This window comes from Leishmania infantum, chromosome 17, assembly GCF_000002875.2.
Source record: "Leishmania infantum JPCM5 genome chromosome 17".
Lineage (NCBI taxonomy): Eukaryota > Euglenozoa > Kinetoplastea > Trypanosomatida > Trypanosomatidae > Leishmania > Leishmania infantum.
In genome coordinates this window covers 625,086-645,411 of record NC_009401.2, presented here as the reverse complement: position 1 = coordinate 645,411, position 20,326 = coordinate 625,086, and the positions used below count along the sequence as shown (strand labels likewise).

General features: G+C 59.7%; 6 protein-coding genes across 6 annotated transcripts; all 6 read right to left on the bottom strand.

Annotated features, from left to right (window-relative positions):
- Positions 1–2,482: 2,482 nt before the first annotated feature.
- LINJ_17_1540 (conserved hypothetical protein) lies at positions 2,483–3,256 on the bottom strand (the record flags this gene model as incomplete). Its single annotated transcript, XM_001464774.1, has 1 exon — positions 2,483–3,256. One exon carries the CDS (start codon positions 3,254–3,256, stop codon positions 2,483–2,485), a length of 774 nt encoding a protein of 257 aa, XP_001464811.1.
- Positions 3,257–6,831: 3,575 nt separating this feature from the next.
- Positions 6,832–8,325, bottom strand: LINJ_17_1530 (putative zinc-finger protein ZPR1; the record flags this gene model as incomplete). The annotated part of the gene is made up of 1 exon (XM_001464773.1): positions 6,832–8,325. One exon carries the CDS (start codon positions 8,323–8,325, stop codon positions 6,832–6,834), a length of 1,494 nt encoding a protein of 497 aa, XP_001464810.1.
- A 4,103-nt stretch (positions 8,326–12,428) lies between these two features.
- On the bottom strand, positions 12,429–13,241 carry LINJ_17_1520 (putative otubain; the record flags this gene model as incomplete). The annotated part of the gene is made up of 1 exon (XM_001464772.1): positions 12,429–13,241. One exon carries the CDS (start codon positions 13,239–13,241, stop codon positions 12,429–12,431), a length of 813 nt encoding a protein of 270 aa, XP_001464809.1.
- A 1,223-nt stretch (positions 13,242–14,464) lies between these two features.
- Positions 14,465–15,328, bottom strand: LINJ_17_1510 (putative myo-inositol-1(or 4)-monophosphatase 1; the record flags this gene model as incomplete). Its single annotated transcript, XM_001464771.1, has 1 exon — positions 14,465–15,328. The coding sequence occupies one exon, from the start codon at positions 15,326–15,328 to the stop codon at positions 14,465–14,467; it is 864 nt and encodes a 287-aa protein (XP_001464808.1).
- A 1,150-nt stretch (positions 15,329–16,478) lies between these two features.
- On the bottom strand, positions 16,479–18,887 carry LINJ_17_1500 (conserved hypothetical protein; the record flags this gene model as incomplete). Its single annotated transcript, XM_001464770.1, has 1 exon — positions 16,479–18,887. The coding sequence occupies one exon, from the start codon at positions 18,885–18,887 to the stop codon at positions 16,479–16,481; it is 2,409 nt and encodes an 802-aa protein (XP_001464807.1).
- A 727-nt stretch (positions 18,888–19,614) lies between these two features.
- Positions 19,615–20,004, bottom strand: LINJ_17_1490 (conserved hypothetical protein; the record flags this gene model as incomplete). The annotated part of the gene is made up of 1 exon (XM_001464769.1): positions 19,615–20,004. One exon carries the CDS (start codon positions 20,002–20,004, stop codon positions 19,615–19,617), a length of 390 nt encoding a protein of 129 aa, XP_001464806.1.
- Between the last annotated feature and the right edge of the window lie 322 nt (positions 20,005–20,326).

The window sequence follows — 20,326 nt, the reverse complement described above, 5'->3', positions numbered from 1 at the left end:
GTGTGAAGGGCGGCCGTCACCGGCGAGAGATGGAGACGAATGCAAGCGCTGGAGTCGTGTGGAATCTGCTCCCCTTCGTTTGCCAGACATGCATACATTTCCGCCACGAGCAAGTCAGCCAGTATGCGCATACACACACAACCGCAGCTCACCTTGACTCTGTTGCACTCACGGCAATGTCAAGCAGCAGGGTCAGCCAACACCGTTTGGCGTCGCTTAGCCCACTTCAATTATACTGTGTACAGCGAAGGATCGGTCCAGAATGACGCTCAGCATCCGCGCAATGCAGCAAAGGCATAAAAAGAGGAGGTGGATGCGTAGCTCTGTTGAATCGTCGGCATGATGCCTAGTGAGCTCCTACAAGCGTGGTCATTATGGCCGCACGTCCCTTCGGCACGGCAGCAGCCCAGACCTGTCCGGCAGCACCAAGAGTCCGCAACCGTACCCGAGGGCAGGCGGTGCAGGCTCTTGGCATTCACACAAAGAGTGGATACGGTGGCACTGATACCGCGGTGAGATGACCCTGCATCGTCATGGGGGGCAAGATGCAAAAAAAAAAAACGAGCCACGACACAGGCGCGAAGTTGGAACAACAAGGCATGGATGAGATGCGCAGTAGGGCGATGTTTCAAGCGGATAGTCCACGAAGGCTGCATAGCAGCACACATGATGGCCTACGTATTTTCTTTGCCTCGTTTTGTCTGGGACTCTTTTCGTGCACGGAGAGCAGAGACACCAGTTGTCGTCAGCCGTAGACAGCTGTTCGCTCCGCTTTCCGCGCACGTGGGAATGTGTGTGCCCCGATGAGCGGCACCGCCGCAGCAAAGGGTTTGCCACCCGAATCACGCAACAAGAAGAGAAGCACACAGCAGTCTAGATTATTGTCTAGTGGGTATCTGTTACACCGCTGCACGTGCCCGTGGCATGCGCCGCATCGAGCACTGAAGCCCTCTCGTAGCAGCGGTTAAGCACAGTCAAAGATGAAGAGGGAGAGAAGACGCTAGGACTCCTTCGGCCACTCGCACACAGTCTCGCTGTGTTCACGCCGCGCCTCTTGCACACTGCGGGGATGCGCATGTGACAGATGGGCGGTGCGCATGCGGGAAAGCCACACTTCCGCCCGCGCGAGAGTCAGAGGAGCCGTCCCTTGGCATGCGGCGGGCGGAATGCAGTCCTCCGAGAGTGTCCTTCTGCATGCGCCTGCGCCGTCTGCAAGTCGTCTGCCACTGTGCAATGCGGAGATGATGTGCGTGCCCTTCTTTGCCGTGGATGCCTGTAGCGAAACACCATGCGCTGCGATGCGGTCCGTAGCCGAGGCCGTGGTGTGACGATTATGGGAGCGAGCGTGGGCGTACAGGTGTCTCGGGAAAGGCATTGTTCGAAACTTGGCGTGCCACTCGTCCACTTCTGCGGCGTCGGCCCTCCGCTTCAGCTCTGCCGCATTTTCCCGCTGCTGCCGCTGACACTTCGCGTGACCAGAGAGACGAGTGAAGACGTCCGAGTCGGCGGCCCAGCGCATCAGTGCGGCATCGTACGTGTGGTTCACGCGAGGCAGAAAGGTGCACTGAGCCTCCTCGTCTTGTAGACGTGTCACTACAGCCTCAAACGCGGGCGAGCTCAGTGATGTCGGGCGCCGTCGCGAGAGTCTAGCAAAGACATCTTCCTTTCGCCGTAGTGTCTCCGCATGGTGTTCGGTTATGTCGTGCTGCTTGCTCTGCATTCATCGATGGAGATGATAAAACGACACTGTGAAGGATGAAGTGAGTTGCTGCTCGAAAAAATGGTGGGGTGTGCCTCTGTGTGCGCCCGAGTGGCATCGGACGAGTTCGTGAGTTGAGAGAGTGGCGTCACAATGGCAGCGAGGAAGAGGAATCCATGCATCACGCACGCCGAACCCTGTCGCTCCGTGCATCTGTGGGAGTCACGTGGAAGTGAAAGGGCCGTGGACGGCAGCACCTCTCGTATGGACTGCACGCTGCCCTTTGTTCTCTCACTTTTGTCCGCCTCACCGCGACGGTCATTCGTTTCGTGCTTGGCTTGAGCCCTTCCGCTGCCGTGTAGGCGTGCGCGCATATGCGCGCACGATCATGGCGGCTGCCTCTCCGCCGCCGTTGTCTGTGTGCCTTTCCTTTGTGTTGCTGGAGTAAATGTGCTAAGGAAGATGCAGCAGCACGGGCACGCCTTCATCAGAGACGCCCTCAAAACTCGCACGGGACCTTTCCAGGCGCGCCTCTCTCAATCTCATTCAGTGCCCTGGTCTCGCTTAGTCAGAGAACGCGCACACATACACAGGGAGATGGCGTAAAGCGAAGCGGTGACACACGAAATCCACCTCCAATCTGTGTACAGGGGATACACAACGCAAGCAGAGCACGCGGAGAAGACAAAAAAAAAGTGCCGCTATCGCCAGCGGCAGCAGCAGCAGCAGCAGCCACCAACGATGAAGCATCGTCGGTAACCACTGCTGCGCTATGCCCGTTGCTCAGTCCTCGTAGTCGATCTCCTCGCAGGCGCTGTCGTGCTCAATGGACATGTCATGGTCGTCCATGACTGTTCGCTGAGACACGGCCGGGGCCACAGCAGTGCGTTGCGCTGGGTGAATACCAAGTGCGTTCTCCTCTTGCTCCAGCGCCTTTAAGTTCTCTCGCAGCTGATCTTGGCAGACCAACAGCTCGCGCTCGCGAGACTCGAGCTTGCGGTCCCACTCGGCCACTGTGCCGTGCTTGCGCAGGAGTGACTTGCGCCGCTCCTCCATCTCTCGGTTGAGGGAGCGCATCTCAATCAGCGCCTTTTGCAGGTCTTGCTCTTCTAAAAACCTCTGTCGCTCACGGGAGGCGAGTAGAGCCTCCTGTTTGCCCAGCGCCTCCTGCCGCGCCATCACGTTCAGAAGTGCGGTATCCTCTCTCTCCTTCTCCCGCTGAAGCTCCTCAAGACGCTTGTCGATCTCCGCCTCCTGAGCCGCGAGGAACGGTTGTGCGTGTCGCACCGCCTGTGAAACCTTCCGTTCATCAGACAAGAAGCTTGCCGCCTGCTTCCGTGCCGCGCTGATCTGCGCACGGCACTCTTGATGTTGTAACTCCAAGCATCGCCGCTCGTCAGCGATGTTCTCCTGCATTTCATCGAGCACCGCCACACGTTTGCGTATGTACCCCTCTTGGCGCAGGTAGTACGCCTCGAGCTCTTTCTGCAGCTGCACGCCGTCCTGAAGTAGCTGATGGTACAGCTCGGCGAACCCTTTGCTCTCTGGCGCCGTCATCGCCGCCGTGTTTGCAGGCGCAAGCACCGATATTTTGCCTCTTTCGCACGAGCTTGTGCACTTGTGGCGGTGAGCGTGAGCTTGCTATGTGAAACCTCTTCTGCCCTTCCCCAGCGGGGGAGGGGAGATACGAAGGGAAGAGACGAGAGAGAGAGGGGTACCCGAGGGCATTCAGCGAGTCGGCATGTTGTTCGTCGCCGTCGATCCGACTTCTGGGGCGGTGTATGTGCCATCGTGACGTAAACGCCGTGGTCATACCGACAGGCGCAGAGGGCGCACCATTCAAGAGCATCGGCTACGCGTATACGACGCTGCTTGCGTATTGACAAGAATACGGAGCCACCTCTGCTTCCAGCCTCTGGTCTCAGCTCCCCGTGCCGCCCGCTGTGCCCCTTCGCGTTTGGCGTGCAGGATAACGGTTCGGCCCATCTGCGAGAGTTTCGCTGAAATTTATGTAGCGGGGTGTAGAATCACGTATAGACGGCGAGTCACGGAGTGATGTGGCTCCGCATTGGCTGCATGGCGGTGTGGGGATCGCCCCTGAGAACAGCAGCGATGGCAGAGGCGCCATGCAAATGAAGGGGAGCCGCAGCTCCAGCAGACAAGAAAACAAAAAGGAAAGGAGCCTACACGGTCGGCGGGGCCGTGCCCTCATCGCGTGCTCGTCGTGGCACCCCGTCTTCCTCCTGTTCTGCGAGTGCGTGCTCTCGTTGTCCCATCTCATGCTCCTGCTCGCGGATAAACACATCAAGGCAACGGGGCCTATCGTCCGCTCGTACCGGGAGATCGCGGTGCAGAGAGTGAGCCCGTGCGAGAGCCACGCCGCAGTGAAGAGGCAGTCAAAGACCCTCTTCAAGGGCAGCGCAGTGTCACGGGTCTCTGGTGGCGTCATGTCGCGCGCGTTGAATGCGACGCCGCACATCGCCGAGAAGGCGACGACGGTCGGCATCGTGTACGAGCCTGCGGTGTACGCGCTGATTCTGACAATTTGGACAAGGTTTGAGTGCTCAGCAGAGGCCCATGTCCGCATCCGCTTCGTCCCCCGGGCGTGGGCGCGGGCGGCTGTCCATGAATCAGCTGACAGCCGCTTCGAGGCGCGTGATGTGGGCGGGGCCCACAGCGGCGATGGATGCACTCCTCCGACACCAGCACCTTCTCCCTCAGCAGCATGAATGATTGCATCATCGGTAATCAGAATCCCCACGTGCGCAGGACGCCCGCCGTTTCCCCGGTTTTCGGTGCCGATGAGATGCGACCGGTAGCCGGTGTGATCCTTTTGAAGCCCCGTAAACGTGAGGCAGCGCGAGGCTTGGCCATGCATGAGAATGCCCCCATGCACAGCTTTTTTTCCGCCATCAGTCCATCGCAACTCAGCGGAAGAGGGACCACCTCCGCACCATCAAGACCACAGCCGCATAGATCTTGCTCCTCTTCGACAGAGATCGTATCGCTTGTGAGAGGGACTGGAATGAAGTGGGCATCCATGGAATGTGGCAATGGTGGGCCCGTGCGTGTCCAAATCTGTCACCAGCGAGTCGCGCACACTTGCTCGCTGGCCGAGAGAGCACATAAGGGGGTCGAGAGTGGCAAATGCGCGCAAGAGTTGGCCGTCAGCATCCACTCCCTGGGGCACGCCCCTTCACCACACCGCGGTTGGAATGTACGTCCCGGTCTCGCTCTCTGCGGGTGCGTGTCTGCGTACCCATAAGAATGGGGGGGGGGGGGGGGCGTCTGTGAGTACGTGCATGTTTCTGAGTCTGGCCAAGGGTCTATCCTCTGAATCGAAGCCGCTAAGCGGAGCGAAGGGAGGGGGCTGCTGGGCGGCAAAGTGGCCGCCTTCTCCGTTTTGCCGAGAAGTTGAGATGGCCGTGTCTCGCTGGTTCCGTGAGGCGTTGCGACAGCGGTCGCACGCCGATAAAGAAGTGGGCGGCAGAAAGCGGAGGTGCGAAGGTACACAGAAAAACGATCCACACGGCATTCTGCGAGGTGTACGCTGCTACGCGCAGCGGTGGCTGAAAAGCAGCTCGACATCAGCAGCAAAGACCGGGTACGCAGAAATATAGCCCAACCTGCATGTAGAGAACCTTGCGCAGACCCTCAGGGTCGCTGTCGGAAATGGACCACATGTCGGGCATCCGTGTGGCCCCAGATGCCTCTCAAACATCCGCCACATTGCCCATGGATCCAGCAGCAGCAGGGGATGAAGCATCGCGTGCGTGCCGACAGCTTAAAGAGGTAGGCGGGGAAGAAAAAAGAAAGGAAAAAAGAGGCGACTGGTGCAGCGGTAAGAGATGTGCTCACGAGTTGCAGTGGCAGGAAGCCGAGATGTATGCGCACGCCCAAGACACAGCACAGGTGCGCTCGTGCGGTCCACGCTTGTCTTACGCGCATGTCGCTGGTGCTTCCAGGAAGCGGCCACTGAGCAGCACCACAACTCTCTGATGCACCCGCAGCGTGATCGGCGCCGCTCGATAGGTCTTTTGCGCATGGCAGAGAAGGCTATGAATGCCGGTCTGCTTCATCGAGGAGGGTGTTGCCTGATCGCCGCCCTTCTGCATTGGCTCGTCCTATGCACGATAGGCGACGAGTCGAGCAGCCGCAACCGTCAACGCGGTCTCATCACCACCGTTCGTCACAGCCGTTGTCGTGCAGGCGGCGTTCACTGCCGCTTCGGCAATGATTGCACACGTCCATGCCACCAGAATGTGCTGCCTTCGCTCATGTGTTCGCGTACGCACAGCAATAGCGAGAGAGGGTGTGTTGCGTTGGAGGCACACTGTCCTGCACTTGAAAGGACACTAAAACAGGCAGAGGGAGAGATCGCTGCAGATATGCGTTAAGACTGCCGGCGAGCACACGTGTCAGCAGGTGATCAGTACTTGCTGGTGGCGGCGTCGCTGGGGAGGAGAACGTGCAGCCGTGAAAGCCACCGAGCAGAAATGGGAGAGGAGAGAACACTTCACAAGAAATTGCGCACACTCACACACACGACACAGAGGGTGACGGACGGCTCCAGAGCAACGTCCCTGGTAGTCCTCACAGGGCGCGAGAGGTTCCCATCCATGTGCCTCTCTGTGTCGTCGTCTCTGCCGGCGGGGAAGAGGAGTGCGCAAGGAGGGCTCAGCGGCGTCGGTGGTGCCCTCGGCGTGCACTGCACCGGAGATGAGACACACGCGCAAAGTGTTCTTCTTTCGCGCGGCGCGCGAGGTAGCATGTCCTTGTGTCGCTGTTGCTGCTGTTGCTGTAGCTTAGTGGCGCTTAATCGGCGTCTTAACAAGCAAGCCTGCGTCCGTCTGTGTATGTGTGCGAGAGGAAAAAGCGCGCATCAAGAAGAGCGCTTGCACTCACGTGTCTTCGCCACGCCGAAGTATTAGGGCTAAGGGAAGGGAAGGCGAAATGGAACGCAGAGACAGAAATAGCAGCGGCAGTAGCCACCCTTCACACAGCATTTTCGCCATGCCGCACGCTCACCTAACCACCGAATCCCCGCCGGCGTCACTATAACATCTGCTGAGAAGCGTCTACTAGGCACGCGCTGCTACAGCCTCGCTGATCCTGGTATGCCACTCAGGCCCTCACTGTTCGGTCTCCTGCTCCTCAGCGGCGGCACCGTCCTTTTCTTCAGCCTCGTGGTCCGCCTCATCCTCCGACTTCTCAATGTTGGCCTGCTCCTCGTTGTGGCGCATAGAACGAATACCGAGCTCTTCGTCCTGCTCCTCCGTGCGGGTGTACTCCTCTCTCTCCAGCTTCGGGTCCACGTCGTCTGGCGGAGGCAGATGTGAGCAAGGGTTCTGGATGTATACATTACCAAGGGGGTCGTCGAGGATGAAGGTAAACTCCTCCCTGAGAGCCAGCAGCTCGTCTAGCTCCTTCACGAACTCGAGCATCGTCTTTGAGTTGTCATCGGCCGAGTCGCCAGCGGCGAAGGCAGCCTGAGGTAGATTCATGAGCTGGTCGCGCACCTGCGTGATGGTGCCCTCGACAGTGGAAAAGAAGCCGCCCAAGGTGCCAGGCGCCAGCTCAAGACGCACCTCCGGGATGATCAGCGTGGCCGTATCGGACTTGAGCACGTCACGCTTGAGGTCCGCCTCCGACTTGACGTGCAGAGTGAGCCGCAGCCCCTTCGGGTTGATTTCGCCACCCGCCTTGATCTCGTTGCTCTTGTAGCCGCAGTACTCGCACTTGAAGGCCATAATAATTGTCTGCTTGAAGTACGGAATATCACATTCGTGCATCATGAGATGCCCAGGCCTGCGGCAAGCAGGGCAGTCGCACAGGATCTGCGTCACGTCGCTGAACTGGCCCTCCTCCACGTCCTTCTCCTCCTCCTTCGTCCGCTCCGTGTTGTAGTCGATGGCGATGCCGAGCAGCTGGCGGTCGATCTCGGTGCGCTCCTTTTCGTACTTGGTGAGCTGAGGGTCGAGAGTTGGGTGGTAGTAGTCGTGGATGGGTTCAATGTAGCTATTCCCTGCTGGGTCGTCGAGAGTGAGGGTAAAGGGGACATCACCGCTCCGAAAGGACTCCAACTTCGCGCAAAAAGCCTCGATCTTCTCGTACAGATCTGGGTGCTGAATCTTGCGCAGCGGCTGCTGAAGTTGAAGGCCGCTGTATGTCTGCTCCAAGATGCCCTCGACGGTATTCAGGTTTCCCTTCTGCGACTCCGGCGGAATCTCCAGCTCTAGCTCAGGGATTGCGATGGTGGCGAACTCCGACTTGACCACCTGCCGGTCCAGATCCTGCTTGCTATGCACCTGCAACTCGTAGCGTACCCTCTTGGGGCCAAAAGTGCCTCCAAACGCGACCTCGTTATTGACCTCACCACAGCGCTGGCACTCGAAGCTGCTGACGATGATCTCCTTGAAGTGAGGAACACTCGTGATCATAAGGCGCGTCGTGCCCATCTCCTGGCACTTGGGGCACATGGACTCAATCATGTTCAGCTCGCCTAGGTCCGTCTTGATGTAGTTTGTGCGCCTCTCCTTCCCATTCAGGTCCATTTTGCTGCCCTCGTGCGCTGCAGCCGGCCCCTCGGCAGTCACAGGCATTTCATCGGGTTCCTTTTCTGACATGGTCCACGGGGTCGCGCCTCGGAGGTGTGCGAATGAGCGAGTTGGCGCTGGGTGGGGTTTGTGTGAATCGCGTCAGTGGTTGGAGGGACGGTGGGGTTGATTGGAGAGTGTGTACGATGTGAGCCCCCTGCTTTCCCGCATCCAACACCAACAAAAACAAACAGCGGAGATACACGAGAGAAGTGAACGTGATCGAGCGGCGATATGCGAAGGCGTGGCCGTTGCACGACAGCCGAAGTCCTCCTTCGCAGGGACAGCACCGACAGAGAGAGAGAGAGAGACAGACACAGGAGGGGGAGGCATGGGTCAACTGGCCGCTTGCTTGGCCAACGTTGCTGAGTTGTCGAGTGTGCGTATGCGTGTGTCGAACATCCGTAGGGAAGCGTCATGTGAGCAGACGTCGCGTACGTAGTTCTGTACGTGAGGAGTAATGTTGGTGTGTATACGCGTTTGTGGAGTTCTGTGTGCTCCGCCCCATCCGCCCCTCCTCGCGAGCCGTTGCCGTGTGTTGGAAAGGGAGGCGAATGGCGACAATGACGCGCGCATGCGTCGCCATAGCCAGACGGAGAGCTAAAGAGCGACACGCAGTCGTGGCGACGCATGCGCCGCCGAGCATACACAAAGAAATAGCGCGAGAGGCACCGGAGCCACGCAAGGTGGCGCGGGCATCACACAGAGAGAGGACAAAGGGAAAAGAACCCGTGAGGGGTACATGCGGGTGATCCACCGCCGCAGCAGCTGTCTGTCTTTCTCCCCTCAACACAGCATCGTGCTGCACCGCACACTCGGATGTCGCATCGGCGTAGCCGCAAGAAAGAGAAGTACAGACGCCCAAGCAAGCCCTCATCCTCAAGAGTTAAGCGAGACGCCCCTCAGCGCCTTCGCACCGCCGCCCGCTCATCAAGCGAAGGTGCTGCGGGGCGGCACACCCCGCTGGCCTCCCCACTCCAATTCGCCTTTGACCTGCTGCGCAGAGGAGAGAGGATGAATTCGCTACATCACGGTGCTCGCTGTTCGTGTACCCGAGAGAAAAAGTGTCTGTAGTGCATCTCGGCCTTGCACGTATCGTTGTGGGCGTAGTGAACAAGGCAGGGGCCACGGGCACCCCCAGCACACGCGCACGCAAACAAGAGGTAGCCAAAACGCACAGGCAATGCCCGCTACCCCGCACAGTACGTTTTGGCCAGCCTCCATCATATTTGTCCTCCAGTCCCACCGTGAACCGATGCGGCGGCGCCCAGCACCACAGTCCGCCACCGCTGCCGCATCTACACACCTGAGCCTTGCGTAGAGCGGGTCAGCTAAAACACAACTGCGCTGATCTCGTTCTGAATAAACTCGCGTGCCTCAAACCCCTTCTCCGCGATAGCGTCTTCGATTTGCTCGTGGAGGTCCTTCAAGTGATCTTCCACCTCTGATGCGGCGGGCTCATCTGGAGGCACTGCAGGCAACGCAGCGGCCTAGGTGATCGGACGGCCGCAGCACGCTTTCAAGGGCCGTGTTGCTAGCCGAGGCCGCCAGTGAGCCTGTTTGGGGTGCCTGCGTCGCGGGCACGGCATCGTCCAGCCGACGAGCGCGATCCCGATCCTTCTGCAATGCGTCCCATAAGCCGTGCACAGCATCCGCAAGCTCGTCTGTTCGCTGGCTCTACCTTGGCCGCTGCACGTTCTCCAACACGCAATCCGCGTCGTCTCGGAAAGCCGCCGTCGCCGCCCTGTACAGCCGCTTGACGGTCGCCGCATACCATCACATCCTCTGCCTCGGTGTTAACGAGCTCCTTACGGATGTGCTGCTAGGGACATTGAAGGGTGCGCACGCGCCCGCCAAGGAGCACCACGCCCACCTGGGACAGGACCATTTCTTGCTGTAAACTCTTCAGTGCGCTGGGGCCCTGGTGCGCCACCTTCAGATTTTGTGACGGCCGTGGCTTCGGCAGCTGTGGGTGGTGCGATGCAGTCCCTGCACATGCCGAGGCGTTGTCGCGCATCTCAACGGAGCTCCTAGTTGGCCTTCACCTCTCCCGTGAACTCACGCAGGCGATTCTCGAGATCCGTCTTTGCGTGTCAGCGGGCTCACAGAGCCGTTTGTCATGTTTTCCTCAAGTTGTGTAGCCGCTGGCACCTCACGAAAGAGGACGCCAGCCTTTGTCGACTTCTTCTGTGCATCGGCATGAATGAAACCTTGAAGTTAATGGATGAACATCAAGTGCTCCCGCTGGCGCGCTCGTGCATTGGACGCATCCCGCAGCAGAGCACGCTGGCTGTGCCGCGCCTCGTGTCCCTGACGCTGCATGAGCGCTTCCTCGCTGTACTCTTCCAACAAAGGTGCTTCAGGAATTGGGAGAGCTGCCGTAAAACGTTCTGTGCGTGTAGGGGCGGGGGGCTTGTGGAAAATGGGATGTAGTGGGCACCGCCTATGCACAGGCATTTGGCCTTCCCATGCTCGGCGCCACTTTGCTGCGTTCAAGAGGCACTGGTGGAGGAGCGTGCGCATGCGTCCTCGCACTGCGGGCCTGCCCTGGCAGTGAGGCAACATACGGAGGTTTCCGACTCGCTTGGCAAGCCCAGTGGCATGGCAGCAGCAGCAGCCAGAGATGCGGGAGCCCGCTCTGCCGCCGGACTACCGGAGAACCTCGGCCCGCTCGGGGCCGTAGGAGTGCGTGACTCCGCCAAAACAGCACCGCTTCGCTACCCTCGTACGTGTCTCCGAAGGCGTCCATGTGAACTCACCCCATCCGGTAGTAGTGTCGATAAACGCGCGGGAGTCGGCCCTTGCGGCCACAGCGACAGGCAGCGACGGCAGCGATTGCGACATGGCGCTGTCTTGATGCGCAGCAGAAGCATCGCCGGACCGGGTGCTGACAGTCCCGTCCGTGGTTTCTACTGCAGGCGAGCAAGGAAGTTCGGCGCGTCAATGCGTCCGGCGCCTCTGTTTTTTTTTTTTTTGGCAACAACCCTTCCCGAGAAGAGTGGAGGCCAGTCGGCGTCCTCTGCCGTCGGCGCTGGCTGATGTTGCTTCGGTACTAGAGCGACGGTGGGCCGAACGCGCGAGGTGCGGAGGCGATTGTCAGTATGTACGTCGTTAACAGTGGCGAAGGCACGACAGGTGTGGTCGGCTCTGTGTCTGTAGGAGTCTGAATCGGGGGTTACCCCGGCGTCTGCACCTCATTCACTTCCGTCTTCGTGACGGCATCAGCGAGCTAGCTGAATATGAGGGGTGCTGATGCTTGCACGACGGTCTGCAACGTGCGCAGTGCAGCATCCGAAACGGAAAGAACACACCGATCTCTTCTCGGTCTGAGCATGCGGCCGAATATGGATACTAAAGCCTACTTTGTGCGTCGTGTGCGTGCATGCGTGTGTCCACGCGTGGCGAGGCAACTTAGCGCAATCTCGCGATAACGCTCGCTCCTACGAGCGAAGGCAGAAGAGAGAGAACGAGAGGTGGGTGTGCGAATGTGGGCTCTGAGGGAGGAAGGCGTCAGTAACAGGATGGCGGAGACGTCATCAGCGGAAGTGCTGCACCCTCCGCCTGTCTCGCTCTGATGTGCGTTGGTCTTCGTGCACAGCCAACGCCAGTTGTGTGTGTGTGTGTGTGTGTGTGTGTGTGTGTGGCAGAAAGGGGGGAGATGGCGGGAAGGAGTCGGTTAGGGCACGACGTGAGCGCGTGCAACCGGTCAGTTGCGCCCAGAAGCACCGAAATGCCTGAGTCGATGGGAGTGTATCTCCCAACCGCCTCCCGTGTCTCATATCGCTATTCTGCCTCTCCTCTCACTTCATGCAAGCACGATCTTGTTCATGTGTTATCCAGGGATTTGCTTCGCGTCACATGCGTACGTGGACTATAAGCGCCAGTTGCGGAGCCAATACGGCAACGAGAACACATAGTGCAGAATAGTCGTGCACTGAGCACCCAGTGCACACACTTACACGTCGGCAAACGCAAGCAACCTTGGCAGGTACGAGCTGTGCGGCGAACGCAGTGCAGATATCTCGATGCGTGTTCATCGAGATGCATGTCGGCACGAAACGAAAGCGTGCCGACAACCGCCGCCTTCTTCACCTCTGACGGACTGCATCCGCTCACATCTGCTGCCTCTGCTGTCACCCGGGTCCCCGCCCGAGAAGGTTGTAGTGGCCGGGCATGTAAAGCAGGCCCACCACCAGTCGGTCTTCAGCGTCGTTGTCCTCGCCGTTGAAGGAGTACTCGGTGATATTGTTACCTGCATTTCGGTCCAGCGCGTAGACCTTGATGCAGACGTTGAAGGCCTTTGCAAAGGCGGCCAGCTGCACATTGTCGCTCTCGTGATCCACCAGCTCCACCTCGGCGTTGCAGTAGTCGCGCACCGTGCCGTAGCCGAGTCCGCTGACGAAAGGCTCGTACTCCTCCTCGTGCTCTTGCAGGTAAGCGGAGATCAAGTAGCGTAGCGCCGCCAGAACGTAGGCGCCGTCGTCGGAGATGAAGCGATTGTAGACTTGTGCGACGGAAGTGATCGTCTTGTCCGCCACACCCTTCAGGATCTCCGCCAAGGCATCCGTGAAATCGAACACGAAGAGGCCGAACAACCTGGAGAGGCTCTCCTCTCGCGATTTGAGCAGCGCCACATACTCCGCCGCCCTATCCGGGTGTTCGACGATGAGCTCGCACAGGCGAAAGCCGGCGCAGCGGTAGAAGCAGTTGCCGTCGCGGCGCGAGTAGCGTATGCTGTCGAAGTCGTACTGCTTTGTGGAAACCGGTGAGGCCCCAAAGAGCGACAGCGTTTGGGCAAGGTAGGCGTCGTCGTGCTCCATCTCCTTCACAATCATCGACTCCTTGTTGAGCGGCAGCGAGAGCGACAGTAACGGGTAGTGCGCCACCTCCCTCCGGATAGCTTCGAGCTGTGCCTCGCTCGCGTCGATTGGCAGTCCCTCATCCATGATTGACGAATTTACAAACCAAGAGACGGAAAACGAAAGCACTGCAGCGACGCTGAAGTGGGCAGAGTGTGTGTGTGTGTGTCTTTGAGAGAGAGGGGGAGTGGGTTTGGAGAAAGGGAGCAGCTCGCACAGAAGTTCGAAATGAACTGATCTGACGTACAAACATGTAGCGTCGCTGCGTCGCGGTGCCACGGCCGGTGGCAGACGTGTATACCGTGATTTGAGGTTCGTGAAGAGAAGAAGAGCGGAGAAGTGGTGAACAGGTGCCATTACCTACAAACAGCGGGGAAGCTCTGGACTGCGAGATACGTGCGTCCGCTCCTCTTGCCACCCTTGTCGACATATCCATGAGTGCTCGCCCTGTACCGTGTAGGCAACATCATCCTATCCGTGCGTGCGCAGCGTGGTCATTGCCGCTGCAACAGCACTCGGAAGAATGGGCGAGGGAGGGTAGAAAGGGGGATACGCGGGAAGTACACCGGGGAGAAGGGGGCAAAGACGAGAAGAGCAAGGTCCAGCTGTCACTGGCCAACATACACATGGTTTGGGGGTGTCAGCGTTCGCTCTGCCATCGCCCCCCCCCCTGCCCCTCTCTTCGGTTCCTCTCCCTCTGTGCACGGACAACAATCATTGCAGCAAAGGTCGCGATCATGAGAAGAGGGCTGGTGTTGTGCGTGGGCGACACGCGAGTAGACCAATTCCACAAAAGGGGACAGACGGGTGGAAGAGATGAGACGACGGCGGCAGTGCGGCGAGAGAAAGGACTAAAGCACTGGTCAGTAGGGAACGCGCCACTTCTGCCCTTTGTGGCGGTGCGGAAACGCTGTGGCCCATCGCCGCGGCCGTGCGCCTCGCTTCCCTTTTTTTTTGCTCCCCCCTGGCGGAGGGAGGGGAGAGATGCAGGGCCAGCAGTCTTGTGAGTCGCTTGGGATGCGCACCGGCCACAGCGGCATCAGAGTGAGAGCAGAGGCATGCGCATACATTCAAACGCAAACATGAAGGCACGGCACATTTCTCTATCACCACCACCATCACCCCATCACTCGCTGGCCGTCCACCTTCGCGCTCTCCAGCGCATCCCCCACCAGGGCCGGAGGGAGAGCAGGCTGCTGAATCGGGCAGAGGAGAAGCAGAAAGAGGGCAGGCGCGTGTCGCACACACGTCCGCGCAGCAACTGATGCGCATGCCTCCCCATCACACGTGATGCCTTCGGCTCGAGTGTCTCAAGATGACGTGTTCAACACCGAGCTACGGTAGTTGTGTTTGAGGCTCAGCTCGACGCCATGCTTGGTCACATCCAGAGAGCACCCGCAGCACACGCCGCGGCGAGTGAAGTCGAAAGCGTCGGTGCTTTCGACATCATGCACAACACCGCCTGCCTCACGCACGATGATCACGCCTGCCGCCACATTCCACGGGTTCACGCCGGCTTCCCAAAACAGCTCCGCTCGCCCAGCCGCGACAAGGCACATATCCAGCGCTGCAGACCCGTTGCACCGCAGCCCCTGCACGGGGTGCTTTGCCAGCTCCGCCTGCATCGCCGTCACGCTTCTCACGGCTGCGTCGCTGCGGGTGCAGCTTTCGTGCAGCAGCACCACGCTCTGCTTCAACGAATCGACCAGCGAGACGTGAATGCGCTGGCCGTTGCTGAAGGCACCGCGGTTCTTGACGGCGGTGAAGACCTCCTGCAGGCGTGGCGCGCACACGACACCCAGTATAGGTTCCTTGCGAAGGGCTAACGCGATGGAGACGCAGAAGTCGAAGAGGCCGTGCTCGAAGCTGACGGTGCCGTCGATCGGGCCAACAATCCACGTGGGGCCGTCATCGAGCACCGCCTCGCTGTGCACGGCGTCGCTCAGAATAGCATACGAAGGAGTGCCCACGCGTAGGATGTTCAGCACCTCCTCCTTGCACTGCTTTTCGTACTGCGTCACGAGATCGTTCGGGTTGTTTCTGATCTGCGCCTCGATGTTGTTTGTCCTGTCGTCGATAGCGCTGTTGATGATGAAGGCGGCCGTGTTGGCGGCACGGATGGCAAGGCCAAGAGCATCATCCAGCTCGTCCTCCGTGAGGGCGGTCTGCGTCATCGAGGTGGCACTCGAACAGAAGCTGGTAGGAGGGGCAGAGAAATATGCGTTCGTAAGATGAGCTCCAAGGAAAGGGACGGAGGCGACGAGCATGTGCTGCCGTCAGCGGCTCTGGAAACAGAGCAGCGAAATGCATCGGGAGGAAGAGAGACGAAACGGTTGAAGGGGTGCTAAAGCGCGTCCAGCATTCACGTGCAGATGTGCGCACGCACCGGCACGGCGAAGGAGGCATGCCGCGCTGACAGTGATGTGAAAAGGTGTCGTCAGCGTGCACCACGCAAGAGTCCGCAGTGCATTCCCTGTTCTCTACGGTCCTCGCCAACAGCACAATTCGCATTGCAAGAGACACACAGCTGGCAGCCGTGAAGCGCGTTCCGGTGTGCAGCCTCCCACGCAGGGGAGAACGGGCGAGGGCGGTGAAGCACGGGAGGTACGGGAGGGGAGAGAGGGGGTCAGATGCTCTGCTCGTTGTACTTCATCACAGCCTTCTCTCTCCGCAGTCTTCATTGGCTGCGTGTTTGTTGCGCTCACTCCAACGCGACTCGCCAATTCGACGGCACTGCATACGCTCATCCCTCCAAAGTCTGCGCTAGAGTTCCAAAATAGGAAAAGGGGGGAGGGCGGAGAGGATATATGCGGACATCACGCAGTCACCCCTTCACGGATACGCTCCCGAGAGAGGCGACAGGTGAAGCACACAGAAACACGACCTGCGCAAGCACAGGCAACTCCTCCTCAGCGACATCACCGTCGACGGAACAGCGGAAGAAGAAGGGTGGCTAAAGCACAATCGAACACCGGCGCGGCCTGAAACAGCGGAAGTGAAACGCACGCAGCCGTGGCGGGAGAATAAAGGAGGCAGCCGTCCATCATGGCTGCTGAGGAATAGCATACATCAAGGTTAGGGATATGATTCAATGTGTGTGTGTGTGTGGGGGGGGGGGGGGTTGCGGCAGCGGGTTTCTACGGTGGAGGTGAGAGCGTCAGGAAGAGACGGAGAAGAGGGGGGCAAGCGGAAAGGGTTGCACAAGGAGTGGAGATGGGCACACGCGCATGCACATACGCGCACACCGAGTGGAGAGAAGAGAGAAACCATAACCTTCCCTTCACTTCCCTGCCCAATCCATTGTTGCTTGCCTGTGTGCACGCGCTAGCAGACATGCAATACACACCTTCGTCTCCATGCACGTTGGATCGTAACAGCGGCATCGTCGCGCATCGACGCAATACGCTTGGCCGCGTTGGCTGTGCTCAGAGCCGCCCGCCTTTCAATCGCCTCTCGAGCCTCCATTACGCGCCAGCGACGCTGCTCGATGGTGCGCACAGCAGATCGGAGGCGTGACAGCCGCTTCTCCTCTTGAACGCCATGCCTGCCCTGATAGCCACGACACACCCGCTGCAGCACGAGCAGCTCCGCCACATGTGCGCGGCCGATAGCGTTACGCGCAGCGAGGACCGACCCGTACCACCGTTCAATGCGCTGCACAGCGAACTTCGTCAGCTCCGCTGACGCCTCCAGGTTCCGTTGGTAACGCCGCTCCGCCAGCATTCGTCGTGCTGCGTGACATCGATACATGCTCTGCAGCACACACGCCGCATGCCGCGCGAGCCGCCAGTGGCGTTGTGCGGCGTAGCGTCGCCAGCACGTCTGGATCAGCTTCGCACAGTTTTCCTGCTGCAACTGCTTCCGAAGCGCCACTATCTCGGGATGCCGCAGCTCTGTGACGAAGACACGTGTCCGGTGCCCTCGATACACGGCCTGTATGCGTGTAGCAGCGTACCTGCGTATCTCAGCATCCTGCTTCTGCTGATACTGTTTGCGTGCACGGTGCTTCGCCACAACGGCGTTCACCTTGTTGATGAAAAACTGCAGCGCCCGCAATGTGCTGTCGGTACCACTGGTCGTCGTCGTTGTCGTGTCTTTCTGCACCTGCAACGCTAGGTCCCACACCTGCCGAGCCTTGCGTTCGGCGCTGAGGCTAGCCAAAAAGGCCTGCCGTCGTTCGTATCGCATCTCTCGCACCTTACACCGTGCCCGGTACACGCGATAAGCGCACTGTATACGCAGAGCGGCGCTCTCATGACGGTGGGTGCGGTGCGCCCATGAGCAGTGTAGCCAGTCTTGCAGATCAGTGCTCTCCAAGTAGTCGCTCACAATCCCAGGGACGCCCAGTGCTGTTTCACGAGGCGACTCGGAAGCCCCCACCGTCAGCACGGGTCCATCTTGGAAGGTACGCCACAGCGCCTGCTGCTTTTCCTCCTCGGCTTTCGTCACCGCATCCTCTGAGTCACTGGAGCTGTGCACGTCCAGGAGGTAGCTGTGTGAGTCGTCGCCGCGGTTTGGGGGCGAGTGCGTCGTGTCAGCGGCATCCCTCGCCTGCTCCGCCTGCAGAACATCCAGCTGCTCCTGCATAGCCTGGAGGTAGAAGCAACGACTTGTGCGCTGTCGCTGCTGGTCAAATGTGGCCCACGCATGGTGCTGCTCTTCTACCGCGGCAGTTGTTGCAGAAGGGTGGTCCAAAGCCCAGCGATTGGCCAACGCGCTCGCTGGCGCGAAGGATGACATGACGGCAGTTTTCTGCAAGGCGGGCGGCAGTGGCTGGCGAGGGCCACCGGCAGGCGTGCGCTCCTCGCTTGCCAACTCGGTCGCCCCGCCGTTGATCGCGGGCGTCGCTGCTTTGCGGCTCTCGATGACGGTACCGCTCTTCGCCGTTGATATCGGCGCTTCCAACCCGAGCGCCGACTGCAGCGTCATGATGAAGTGGCCCTCGGCGTTGTGCTGAAGCAGCTGCGCCACCGATGTGTCGAGGATACCGTCCACCATCTGCCAGAGCTGGTCCCTGCTCACCGTCGCAGTGGACAATCTGCCGTGCGAGGGTCCGCTAAAGCTGCTGAAGCCGCGGTCATGCGTGAAGAAGTTGTCCCTGTACGGCGCCGGGGGGGAGAGAAAGGGCTTAAAGCTTCTGTACGTCTGCAGGCGACTCAGCAGCTGGTGCACCGCTTTCTGACTGCTGGCCGCGGCAGCCTGCATGTAGCGGCACGTGTCTTGACCCACACGGCTTCCCTCACTGCGGTGGATGCTGTCTATGTGCGCCGGGTTCTGTAAACGGCCGCGAGCGGTACCTCGTCCGTGCACGTCAAAGGTGGGCAGGCTAGAGCGAGAGGACTGCCAGAAAGGCTGAGCGAGAGGGTTGCCGTCGGTGCCTGCCGCTGGCGAGAGGCCGTCCATCTCGCACTTGACAGGGGAAAAGTTTGTCATGGCTGCGACCTCGTCCGGTGTGCGAAGGGCGCCGCGATGAAAAGCAGCGCTATCTTTTTTCCAGGCCCGTGCGGGATGGTCTGCGTAGGCACGGGCAGCAATGGGGAATGAGGGGGAAAGAGCCGTGCGGTGCACCTCCGCACAGGACAGCCTCTCGTGCGTACACGTGTGGATGAAGCTGAGAGAAACCGGACAGCAAGCAGAGGTCTGTGTCTCTTGTCGGTCTGCATGCGGCCAAAACGCATAAAAGAAGATAGATGGGGCGAGCGAGGGAGGAGAAAGATGGCGGACGTGGTGCATGAGGAATCGAGGGCGGAGAAGAGATGCGCGGGTGTGCGGTGAAGGCGGGGGGGGGGGGGGCAAACGGGGAGAGCACAGCTGCTGGCACGAAGAGTGGCGGAGCACGAAAAGCTTGCAGAGCCACCAACACCCCATCACTTGGAAAGAGGAATCCGAGACAGGGAGGCATACAAACGCGCATGGTATTCTCCGTATGCTCTGCCCTCTTCCCAAACTGCTGCCCTGGAGGGCTGGGCAAGAGGGGACAGTAGCGGAGCGGCCCAGGAGCACGCAGCATAGGTACACGTCCAAAACAACCGTGTCTCGCGCCCATCGCATCATGGTGTTCCTTTCCTTGATACTGCTTGCTTTAGCGTGCGCGCAAAACGTGCTGATGTGATTCCTTCGCTGCTCGTCCTCCACCGCAACCTTCAGTTGATGAAGGGTCATGAGCAACGTAGAGAGGCAAGGAAAAGAAGAGGGAGAGGGCATGCTACCCGTCCTTCGAGGCCCGTCCCTCCACAGCAACAACGACCCACGTGCGAGAGGGACAAGGGAAGCAGGCGAGTGCACTGGAGTGGAGGCGGACCAAAAAAAAAGCGGATGCAGGGTAAGACCGATCGCCCCCTCATTTTCGCGCGAGTTGCAGAGACACGTACGCACGCCCACGCGTTCCGATAGAAGCGCGTACGAGAGAGGACAGAATGGAGCGCACTCGGAGTGATGCGGCCTCCTGCGTCGCTCACGGTCATAACAGCATGGTCTCGTCAAGGCGGCCCTGGGCTCGCAGCCATGCGAGATACTCGGGTCTTGGCGACCACGGCAGCTGCGACGGGTCGACTGTGCCCCGCCTCTGCCGCAGCAACGCCGACGTCGCGTCCTTGTCTTGTATAAAGGCGGTGGCCTTCAAAGCACGTGCGAGCTCCTCGACGCACTGCTGCAGCGTCGGCTCAGCAAATCCGATGATGCGCGTGTTGAGTGCGCGCTTCGTGCATATTGTGTACTCGCACATGGAGGAGAGAACCCCAGGCGGACTTGTGTCAAGCCGCGACTCTTTGGGCGCGTGGAACGGTGACAGTCCTACATACTTGGGGCTCAGAATACTACTGGAGAACTCGAAGAAGGCCTGAACGGACATAGGGCACAAGTCCGAGAGAGACTCGCGGCGTAGTGGAGTGGGGAAGAGGGGGGTGAAGAGAAATGGCCGGCGACGCTGCGCTCTGGCGCACACTTCTACGCGGACAACCCAAAGGTAGCGAGGTAGGAAAAGCGAGAGAGTGCAAACCAGTGAAGAGCAGCGGCGCGGCCCAAGAGAACGTCAGCGGCCGAGGCACGGCCACCCACGCGCACTGCTGCACAGATGCCCCGAGACGTCGCTTACTCTCAAATCGACGACGGCGGCATGAAACGCATTGGTGCAGGCCAACGGCGTCTGCTGTAAGACATCAGATGGTGCAGAG